An 11,922-nucleotide genomic window follows, 5' to 3' on the forward strand; every position below is an offset into this window, starting at 1 on the left:
GGTTGGTAAATACACTCTGCTCATTTCCTTCCATTCTCCTGACCATTCCCCGTCCCCTCTGTTTTCCTCCCCTACAAGCCTTTCTAGGTGGCTCATAAGCACATCAAACTGAACTTGCCCAGAGAGCTTCTCAGAGGCCACAGAGCTCTTACGTAGGCTGTTTCCTCTGCCTCTTTCCTCCAGGTTTTACCCACCTAACATCATCCTACATACCCTGCGGGTCTTAGCTAAGATTACAGGTCCTCAGAGAAATGCTCCCTGACACTCCACTCTATATTAGCTCCCCTGTTATTCCCTCTCATTGCCACTGCACCCCCAGCAATTACCATCATTTATAATTCTGTATTTCATGGCTTAATAATCACTTTACCACCACCACTAGCTTTCCCCATTCCCCTAGGTGATAAGCTTCATGAGAACACAAGGCCTGGCATTATTGAATGAAATGTTCTGTTGGCTTTTTCCTTCTTCTCTAAATACAAATAATTAAATGGATTTTGCAAACATATCTAGAAACTACGCCAGTTTGAAGTATGAAATCTCCCATTGCTATTATTATAAAACTCTCATAACAATAATAATGATACTAGTGATTGTTTTGCAGGCAAAGAAACTGAGACCTCAGAAGAAATGGGTTAGTCACAGAACCACATCTCTGAGGCTAGGTCAGAGATGAAAACATAACTCTAAACTGATTTCCTCTCTAGAGAGAAAAAAAATCCAGAATAGCTATCTTTTAATTTCAAATAAAGGTACCTGACTAGATTAGATGCGTTTCTGAAATTAGATCCTAAGCCTCTGTGAAACTGACACACCCCACACATGCTAGACATTTTGAAGGCTAAATATAGTTTACTGAGAGGACAGATATCTGAGGCCTGGGCAATCCAAGAGTAATCATGGTCCATAGGGCAAGAATGCAACAAAGCTTCAAGGCCTCTCTTTAGCCCCATTACTCATACAGAGCTGGTAACCAGAAAAAATGCCAAGCTCTCCCAAATTTTAGATTCAGTCCACATTTTACCCAATTTACATGTGCCTATAAAGGAACCTATAATTCTACAAGGTTTGGTGAGAAACACAACAGCCCCCTCACCCCTCCCTACTCCCACTTCCCACCTCCCCAAAAGCAACCACTTCCAATTCTTAACTGATTCTTTTTGCATTTACCCTTGCAACTCTGAAGAACACGTTTATATTACCATTTCTTGAATTTTTAGTTGAGCCATTCACTAAAAGCTTTCAGAAGTAGAGGGTTTAGTTCCTTTTCACTGACCACCACCACCTAGCACTCATACCTCTCTTAGGCTTGGTTGGATCACTAGTCAATATTTACATTATTATAACTATGTGAACATTATTGAGAGCTAAGCTTTGTAGTAAAACTATGAAGCCAGTCCTAACTATACAACTTTTCATTTTCCCTGGAGTTCACAACTGCCCCAGAATTTTTGGTTGACTTAGCTCTTTATGTATCAATAATTTACCCATGGGATGCCTGGGTGGCTCAGTCAGTTAAGCGTCCCACTCTTGATTTCAGCTAAGGTCATGATCTCAGAGTTGTGAGCCTGAGCCCGGAATCTGGTTCCACACTGAGTGTGGAACCGGCTTGGCCTCCTCCTTGGCCCCTCCCCCCACCTCATGCAAACACACTCTAAGAGAATAAATAACAATTTACCCATAATTCCTCTCTAGCGCACAGACCTCCCTTCAGCACATGCAAGAACATTAGGTGCTTATTGATTTTCCTTCTCCTCGGAGCTGTCCTATAGCCTTCTGACCCACTCTAAGCTGGACCTAGAGCTGGACCTAGGAGGTCTCTCAGCCATCACCTCAGGATTGCCCTTCATCATCATCCTAAAGATTCACTTTTAAGGATTTCTTTTTAAACAAGTAACAGAAAGTATAAACTCTTGCACGAAAAGATTGTACACTAGGCTGCATGGAAATTAAGAATATTGGTTCTTCAAAATACCCAAACAAAAACAAAAAGTCATAGGGTCACCCGGGTGGCTCAGTCATAAAGCATCTGCCTTCCACTCAGGTCATGAGCCCAAGGATCCTGGGATGGAGCCCCACATCAGGCTCCCTGCTCAGTGGGAAGTCTGCTTCTCCCTCTCCCATTTCCCCTGCTTGTGGTCCCTCTCTCGGTCTGTTTCTGTCAAATAAATACATAAAATCTTAAAAAAAAAAAAAAAAGAAAGAAAGAAAGTCCACTCATAGAGTGAGAAACATTTTTAATATTTCAAAAAGAATACAGAACAGACACATGTGCATGTACACACACAAACACACACATAGCTCCTAAATTAAGAAAAAGGCACTTCCCCATGCCCTTGAGGTTACAGAGCCATGTGACTTGCTTTGGCCAATATAAAGTGAATAGGGGTGCCTGGCTGGCTCAGTTGGTAGCGCATGCGACGCTTGAGCTCAGGGTCATGAGTTCAAGCCCAACACTGGGCATAGAGCTTACCAAAAAAAGGAAAATAAATAAATTAAATAAATAAATAAATAAAATTAATAGAAGGGATGGGCGTCAATGCCAGGTGCAAGCTCTAAACACTAGCATGAGATTCATCAAAGTGTCACCCCCTACACCCCACCCCTCCATAACTATGCAACCATGGAAACATTAGGAATGGAGCCTCCAGTCAGGCCATCTTGGAGGGGCCTACATGAGAAAAGAACCCTGGGGGCCCACACTGGATATATACCATGAGGGAGAAATAAACTAATGTGGGTGCACAGAGATGTTTGGGGTGTTTGTTATCATAACATAACGTAGCCCATTTTGGCTGATACATCTGACAGGGTCACTAACAGGTATAGTCTCTGGAGAAACTTCCATTCATATGAACACTACACAAGAATGTTCATAGCAGGGGCACCTTGGTGGCTCAGTCGGGTAAGCGCCTGCCTTCTGCTCAGGTCATGATCCCATAGGCCTGGGATTGAGCCCTTTAGCGGGCTCCTTGCTCAGCGGGGAGCCCGCTTCTCTCTCTGCCTGCCACTCCCCCTGTTTGTGCGTGCTCTCTCTCTCTTTAAAATCTTAAAAAAAAAGAATGTCCACAGCAGCATTATTTGTAATTTAAAAAAACAACTAGAAACCCAAATATCAACTGACAGAGAATGAATAATGGATTACTACCTATCAGCAAAAATGAATGAACATGGCTACACACATCAACATCGTTCAACAGTAGAGAAGCACAACTATATGTATATATGTATATGTATATATAAAACTATAAATATAACTAGAATGTGGAAAAACAAGCTTCAGGAAAAATAAATATTATTCCTTTTGTATAAAAGTTATAAAAGCACAGAAAACTCAACAATGTATTAAGGAGGGGAATGTAATCAGAAAAACTTAGGAGAGCTCTTAAACATTGCAAATATTCTATTTTTTAGTGACAGGTGATAGGTATTATATTACTTATACTTTATATTTACATTATATCCTCTTATGCACATAGATTTCCCATCTTAAAGCTTCAGGCAAACTACAATCTTATTTATTATTTTTGAATATTTTGAATATCCATTCTCTATCAGTAACTACTTGTTCAGAAGAAAATCAACCACAGCATATAGTACCCTTTCCTCAGGAGAGTTTCTTTGGGGCTGTTTATTTTGTTGTTGATTTTTCCTTCCTTTTTTAAAGTGAAAAGCAGGAAGCAGAAAAATAAAATCTGGTGGAACAACAGACCCACCAAATGTTCAGGAATATTAATGACTCAACTCCGCAGAGCTGTGTCAGTTGGCTGGTGATGTACTAGGGAAATCATTCTGGGTCTGTATAGGGTCATTTACATAAAGGTTACCAACGGGCAGTTCTAACAGCTGGGCTGGCACAGCTGACAAACCACCACTAGTCCTTACAGGCATGCAGGGCAGGCCTGAGAAACTGCAATGACAACGCTATTATTTATTCCTGTTTTTTGCATAATTCCCATTTTTAGGATGATATGAAACATTTCTCAGCCTCAAAGGCTCACACCTATCATTTCTACCTAAACAGCCATGGATTTGCTAGGTATTTATTGAGTGCTCTAGTGCCAGAAACTGTTCAGTGCTGGAGGCATAACGGTGAGGGACACAGATCTGGGAGCTCTGTCCTGAAGCTCAGGATCGGGTTCCCCAGAAAGTGATAAAGCCACAAAAGGCCACATCACAGCACAGGGTAAGCACTATAAAGGAAAAAGCAGAGGCAGGAGAAGAGGATCAGAGGAGCGAGGGGCCCAGGACACCATCACCAGGCAGTGGACCCAGACTGAGATCTGAAGGGTGGGAGAGGGAGAAAAGAATTAGCCAGGCAGAGGGGGAGGTGAGGGCACCTCCCACAGAAGGGAGGTCCTGGGAAGTACCTAACAAGCTGGAGTGTCTGTGCTTATGAGGAGAAAGGGAAGGAGAAAGACGTGGTACAGGATAGCTCATCCAACACCCAAGCAGCTGTTAAAATTTGTTTGGGGCTGGTTTCAGTACAAATGATTAAAGTTATTAAAATTAGGGGGGAAATCTGTCCTGGAAATATGATCAGATTTACTACTTTCATTTAAAATAAATTCCTCCTCTAACCAATGCTACCAGAATATAGTCAAGATCATAAAATCCTATCCCTTCACGGCTAATAAATGAATTCTTTAAAAGCTACAAGCCTCTCAATCATTTTCAGCTCTTCCTAAAGAGTTCCAATTAGGCTGAGATGGCTGGCTCTAGCCTCTGCTACTGCGCCACCCACACATTTGTACCTCACATTATTCCTCGAGGGACACAGTCCCTGCCTTGTTTGATTACCTAATTACAGTGCCCTTCTTATGCTTTCATTAAATGCAACTGTTGGAAACTCCCAAGCTTTTACTAATAGCTTATCAGCCCTTAAAAATAAATCAGTCATTTTACTTGTATATCTGTATTAGAAGATATCTTCCAATTTATGCTCCTAAAATCAAAATACTTCTTTTATTTGTCTTTCTTCCTTATTGTGCTTTTGGAAAACAAGACCAAAGCACATAAAACTCTCCAGCCATTATCTGGGAAATCTACACAATGCAAAGACTGCCCCATTAAACCGAAAGAGTTTTGTCGGTGGTGAAGATTAAAACCACCAGCAAATTCAGGGGCACCTGGCTGGCTCAGTCAGTCAAGCATGTGACTCTTCATTTCAGGGTGGTGAGTTCAAGCCCCACATTGGATGTGGAGCCTACTTTATTTATTTTTTTTTTTAAGATTTTATTTATTTATTTTACAGAGAGAGATCACAAGCAGGCAGAGAGGTAGGCAGAGAGAGAGGAGGAAGCAGGCTCCCTGCTGAGCAGAGAGCCCGATGCGGGGCTCGATCCCAGGACCCTGAGATCATGACCTGAACCGAAGGCAGCGGCTTAACACACTGAGCCACCCAGGCGCCCCTGGAGCCTACTTTAAATGAATGAATGAATGCAGGCAAAAAAAACACCAACAAGTTCAGCTACCTGAGCAAGACTACAATCAATGTCGAATGGACTCGCCAAGAAAGGCAACACCTGGGCTTCACCAGTTTCCAACCTTTCAACAGAGTCATTCTAAGCAGGACTAATGACCCCACATGAATCTCTGGTGTCAGTTTCATATCCCCCAGACTTTGGGACACTCTTCCAGTCACAGCAGACAATTCACTCTGGGCACGGTCACTCACACTCAATGCCTGGAACACCAAGGTGAAGTTCCCTTTATTTACTAAGATTTAACAAAAGATTTCAAAGAAGCTCTGTGAGCAAATCCTGTTAGCACAAACTGCTATTTAAATATTTAACTTTCCAATTATACTTATTAAATACTGCAATAATCGGTGTGCCTTAGTGGCTCAATCAGTTAAATGTCAGACTTTAGCTCGTCAGGATCCCAGGGTCCTGGGACTGAGTCCCTGCGTGGGCTCCCTGCTCGGCAGGGCATCTGCTTCTTCCTCTTCCTCTGCCCCTCCTCCCACTCACCGCTCTCACTTGCTCATTCTCTAATAAAAATCTTTAAATACATAACACATACATACATACATACTTTGGTAATAAGTGTTTTCTATATCCACTAGAATGCAAACTTCTTTATAACACGTTTATTCTAAGAAGCCCTTTCGTTAGTCAATTCTTTAAGTATGACTTTTTTTTTCCAAACCTGAAGGTGGCAAGTGCAGCTAGCTGAGCCCCTCATATAGTTTTAATTCTAAGCCTTGTTTTAATTAGAATTTAATTGCTGGTAAGAATGTAAAATGCTGTAGCTACAGTGGAAAGTAGTTTGTAACCCTCTAAAGTAAGTTTCATTATTGTTCCTGTCTTGAAGCTGTTAAACTAAGGCTCAAAGAATCGAAATAAACTAGCACAAGGCCTCTCTGCCCTGGATTTGTAACCAAGAGGCTTATCTTGACTCAAAGCCCCTATTTTCCACTACACCCTGCTTCCTCCTGTGAACATAGCTATTGAGGAAACTGTTAGCCCCTATTATAAATGCAGTGACAGGAACAGGGGCTGAAAGTAAACATTCTGGAAAGTAGAAGACATCAAAATTTTCTTCAAATTACAATTTTTTAACTGCCAGCTTCTTTGGGGAAAGAAGTACAAGATTATACAGGAACACACATAATAAACACTGAAAAATAAAAACGTTCAGAGCAGCCATCTGGGTGACGGACATTCAGTCTTTAAAGCTATGTTTGGGGCTCCTGGGTGGCTCAATCTGTTAAGCATCAGCCTTCGGCTCAGGTGGTGATCTCAGGGTCCTGGGATTGAGCCCCACATTGAGCTTTCTGCTCAGCAGGCAGTCTGCTTCCCCCTCTCTCTCTGCCTGCTTCTCTACTTATAATCTCTCTGCCAAATAAATAAATATTTAAAATAAATAAGTAAATAAAGTCACATTTGTGCTGCTCATTTTAAGTGCTTCAGGGAACGCTGGGGGAGAGGACAGTAAGGGTGTGTTCTGTCGGCCCCTCCCAAATGCTAATTTCTCCCACTCAGTTCTCCCAGAGCTGACTAAACTTAAGAAATATTCCCATACACCTGAAACCAATGTAACATTGTGTGTCAACTACGTTTAAAATAAAAGTTAAAAATAATTTTAAAATATTCCCAAGGGCTAGAGACTATATCCAAGTGAATACTTGCATACCTTAACTTCCTCCCTTCCAGAGCAGCAAAATCACTTCTATCCCAGGAGCTCTGGAAACATTTTATGATGCTATATTCAGCCACACCATGTTCTAACTGGAGGAAAAGGTCTCTGACTCCCACTACTATCTCAAGCCCAGGATGTCCTTCCCCAGATAGATCCTAGGGGGTGGTAACAGGCCACCTGAAAAGCTGAGGCCCTAATCCTTCCCCCTAAAAGTCGGGTGCTACAAAAAAAAGACAAAAGGAAGAGGTCTTTGTTTCCCACCCACTACCTCCAGCTTTCCACAGTGATCATACTGCCAGGTAAACAGGAAACCCAGAAGAGAAAGGGGATGTTCCTATCTCATGTGATCAGCTCAGCCTCAGTCAGAAAAGCTGGACCTCTCCCTCCACCCAGCCTTTAAGAAAAAAATAGATTCCATCATTCATGCATATATTCATTCACATATTCATCCTACAAACGTTTAATGAGCATGTACTATGTGCTAGGCACTTTCATATGTAAAATACCTGCTTTCCTAAAACAGACAATTCAGCATGGGGAAACAATGACAAAATGAAGGAGTATATTGTATGTTAGAAAGTGAGAGAGAGCTATAGAGAAAATAAAACTGGAAATGGATACAGGGAATGTATATAGGTGTGAGTGTATTTATATTAATAGGAAGATTAATTATAATCTTCAATGAAACAAAACCTTTTATTTCTGTGGGTGGGCAATTTTTAAACATGTCAGATTAAATGCCAAGGGAGATCTCATATGTTTAAGCTCTTACTGATAACAAATTCAGCATCACAATAAAAAAAAGACACTTCATTACCACTCCCTTACATTTTATTTCCAACTCCTCTCAAACCATTTCTACTTGCTTCTCTCCAAAAAAATATGCAGAATATGCATGTTAGCCCTCATTATTTTCATTAACTCAGTCTGAAGTCTTAAACCTTTAAAATAAATTGCTAAATTAGAATTCTACATATTCTGAAAACCACCACCAACATGAAGCTGCCTTCTGTGTCACATAATCTTGACTTTACAACATATATAAGTAGTTGGGTTAGGACCAGCTCATCGGTGGATGTGGTAACTCTGGGTTGCTCAATCAGCATGGCTCTGGTTAGTTGCTTCCCAGCTAAAAGCCTGAAGGTAAAGTATCTAGCAGCCAAAGAGATGTCACACTTCTAACATCAAGAAGAGGTTCTGAGTCCCCAAGAAATAAAGCAAAGTGTCATCTGCCTTTTTATGGGGTTTTTTGTTTTCTCAATTGTATTGTCTTTAACAAGAAAATGGTGCATACTCAACGTAAACCCAAACCCAAAGTATATGCCAAGTAAGGTCAAAGCCACAGGTATGATGACATGAGACCTGTTTGATTTTGGAATGCAACAAGGAGGGGGGCTGCATCATTTTGCATTCATTGCAGTAGGCTCTAGACAATAAAGCCAGGTTCTCCAGAAGGGAGGTTGACCTCAGTCTCTATCAGGCATCGTATCTGAGGCTTTGGCCCGCTTGCCTGGACCTGTCTCCCTTGCTAGAAGCTGAATACCCTGAAGTCTTTCTCAAGGCAGTCACAAGAACACCCCACAATATCAGCAAGCAATGGATTAATGATAAAAAACACTTGCTGGGCAGATGTTCCACACGTTCAAACCCTGTCCTCACCCTCCACTAAAAGAGACCATTTACAGGCCAGGTACTGTATTTAACACATCAAAAATTAAGACACACTGCCCTGGAAGGACTGGGGGGACAAACCACATCTCTGGCCTCTTTGTCTCTGATGGGCCTCACAGGGCACCACCAACCTCCATTTCCCAAGAGCTCTGGCATGAAGTGCCACTGTGCTGCTCAGGGACTCACCAAGGCCTCTTATGGCCTCCCGCCTCCTCCACTAACTCCCTCCCTCAGAGCTTAAAGCAGCTCTCAGAGCAGGCCCACCTGCTGCCCAATCTGTCCCCACTACAAGTCACCCCACTACTACACCCTTCATCCAGATTCCTCAACTACCCAACCACCCTTCCATTCAGAATGCCACCTAATCATACCCACTCCTTGACACTCAGTGAAATCCACCCTCTCATGGCATCCAACTGCCAGCTTGCTCACCTTCCGAGTCTAAAGTACAGGAAGGGTAATTCCCACTGCAGTTAGTTCTATTTCAGGGACTATTGATCACATCTCCCCATTCGACTTTACTCCAGGAGAACCTTCCCCCAGAATAAGCAAACACTGGAATCACCAGCAGTGAGCCTAGAGACTCAAGTCTCTTGACCTCTCTTTCCAGCCTTGGTCTCATACTCATTCTCGGTATAAGCAGGGATGTAATAGGGGGAAAATCTAAGGTCTCTTTTATTTCAGATTCCAAAATTTAAAAATTCCATATAGATTCCCTAAACACAAGTGAAAAAGGCTAATAAACTGTTCCCCCACTGACCCCTTTAAACAGGTGGCCCAGCTATGCCAACTGGCCTCAATTTTTCCAAACGCTTGATCTTCACAGAGCTCTGGAGAGTAACTTTTAGGAAAAAAATGATCTGTTTTCTACAAATTTTACAAGCCTGAGGTTTTTTCCTATCATTGCTTGTGAGAAACAAATGGGGGCGGGGGGTGGAAATGACCTGCTCAATTTTGCTACTAAGATCAAAAGCTTGGGATTCGCCCTGCCTCAGTTTCTCCTCGCGGTGAGCAGATGGTCTCCGGCCCGCCCTGCCCACAGACCCGACAATCCCAGCTTGCCAGGGTCTCCGGGGCAGCGCCGGGCCGTGGGCCGGCCGTTCGTCCCCAGCCGAGACACCACCTGGAGACTCGGGCGCTTCCAGATGGCCGAGTCCGGGCCGGCTGGGGCGCGCCCCGCTGTCACCTGGCCCTGCACCGCGGCCTGCGCTCCTCCCGGGCCGGCCCTTGCCCCCTAGGCTCGCGCTCCAGTCGGCGTTTCTCCTTCGATTCCTGAGCCAAGTCTGGCCTCCATGCGGTCACTGGGCCAGGCAGCGAAGGCACCTGGCTCGCCCGCAAAAACGCACGAGCCCACAAGTCCCTTTTGCTACAACCTCGACGGGGGCTCGCAAGAGAAATGCAGAAGAAAGGAAAACAAGCCCGAGGCCGGGCCGTCCCGGCCGGGCGTCTCCCACGAAATCGCCCCCTGCGCAGCACCTCGGGCTGGGGCCCGCGGGCCCGGCGGGGAGCGAGGTCCGGGGCCCGGGCCGCTGCGCCGGCCAGCCCCGGCGCGCCCCTTACCCGTGAGGCGGCCGCCCCCCTCGCCGTGCCCGCGGCGCCGCTGCAGGATGAAGTAGCAGCTGCTCTTCTGAGTCACCCAGAGCTTCAAGGCGTTCTTCAGCAGCACCTCCTCGGGCTTGAGCCACATCGCAGCGGTCCGACCGCGCCCGCGGGCCCCGGCTCACATCGCCCCGGCTGTCTGCTGCGCCGGGCCGAGCCCGCTCGGGAGGAAGCGGCGGCCGCAAAGACCACAGCCGGCCGGCGTCCTGCGCTCCGAGAGTCCCGGGAGCGCAGCCGGCGCAGCTCGCAGCTCGCAGCCCGCGCAGTCGCGCAGGCCCCGCCCCCACCCCGGCTCCGCCCATAGACCCGCCCCGAGTCCGCCCACCGACCACCCCCACTCCTCCAGCTCCAGTGGCGCCGCCTGGGTTTCCGAGTCCCGGCCACTCCAGCGCACAGTTCCGGAGTGGAGGGAGGAAGTCCCATCACGGCTACCAGGTACCCCCTCCTCTCTCCGCTGCGCTTGCGGGGAGCGCCTCGACTCTTGTCTTTCCTCCGCCGGTACTGGGAGACAGCTCGGGACCGCAGGACTGGTCTCCCCGCCCCTCACTTTGAGAGGAGGAGGGGCGAGGGAAAAGGACATCTTGTTCTCACAGAGGCAGGTTGCCCAGCTGAGGGCATTTGTTTTGAGGGGCAGCAGGATGCACTACGGAAAACCCAGGTGTGTTTGGCATAACTAGCATTTAACATAACAGGAACATTTTTACAGACAATCAAAAAATAGTATTAAAATTTTAAAATAATTGTTTTCTAATTTTTAAAAACGCTTGGCCCACGTTTTCCATGCTCTCGTGAGGGATCTGACAGAACGGCTGAAGAGGTAGCGATGCTGTAGGACCCTGAAGCAAGGCGTCAGACCAAACTCAAACTGGATGCCCTCGTGTGTATATTAGGGCCCCCCTGCGAGTCCCCTACCCCGCAATGAAACCAGTCGCATTTGTTCTAAGAGAACTGAAAGGCTGGGAAATACGGAGTAGGTGATATTAAAGAAAAGCTACAGGGAAGGTGGAGGTAGGATTTTTAAAATGAGTATTTCCTCAAAGCTCTTGTAGAAATAGACAAATGGAGCTGACCTTGAACGGCCTGGTTGTCCTCCTCCTAGCTGTGTCCTTGGAAAGGCAGAGAATCCCAACACCGCTAGCAAAAGAGAAGTAAAGAAAAACACCCACCAAAACGGCCCTCAGGTTTTGACAAAGAGGTCCCTGACAAAATGTGACTTAATTAGGACAGAACCGAAAAGTTGAAGTAAATCCCCCACCCAACACGTGAGAACTGAGTGACACTTCTCTCTGGCAACCAGGGAGTCTGTCTGCAGAGGATCAGAAGGGGTCATTGCAAAGCCTAGACCTGACCAGGTGGCTGGAAGTCCCATGAAGAACCCTGTGCAAGGGGCAAACAGAAATACCCACCCAGGGGGCAGGGACATCTGTGGTCCAGCACTGAAGATCACTGACAAATACCCTCTGAGTAAAACTGAGGAAAGAAGTCAGCTGTGATCAGGGGGACTTGGGC

The 11,922-nt window shown here is 45.5% G+C and overlaps 1 protein-coding gene across 8 annotated transcripts in view; it reads right to left on the reverse strand.

Moving 5' to 3' along the window:
* The window catches only part of TBC1D8 (TBC1 domain family member 8), a 104,117-nt gene extending 93,431 nt beyond the window's left edge, over window positions 1–10,686 (reverse strand). For all 8 annotated transcript variants that reach the window (XM_059406278.1, XM_059406277.1, XM_059406276.1 and 5 more), the window contains exon 1: window positions 10,375–10,686. In XM_059406278.1, the coding sequence (XP_059262261.1) occupies window positions 10,375–10,501 (127 nt within the window). In that variant the 5' untranslated portion in view covers window positions 10,502–10,686. The remainder of the gene's footprint in view (window positions 1–10,374) is intronic.
* Window positions 10,687–11,922: the final 1,236 nt, after the last annotated feature.

Source organism: Mustela nigripes, chromosome 7 (assembly GCF_022355385.1).
Source record: "Mustela nigripes isolate SB6536 chromosome 7, MUSNIG.SB6536, whole genome shotgun sequence".
Taxonomy (NCBI): Eukaryota; Metazoa; Chordata; class Mammalia; order Carnivora; family Mustelidae; genus Mustela; species Mustela nigripes.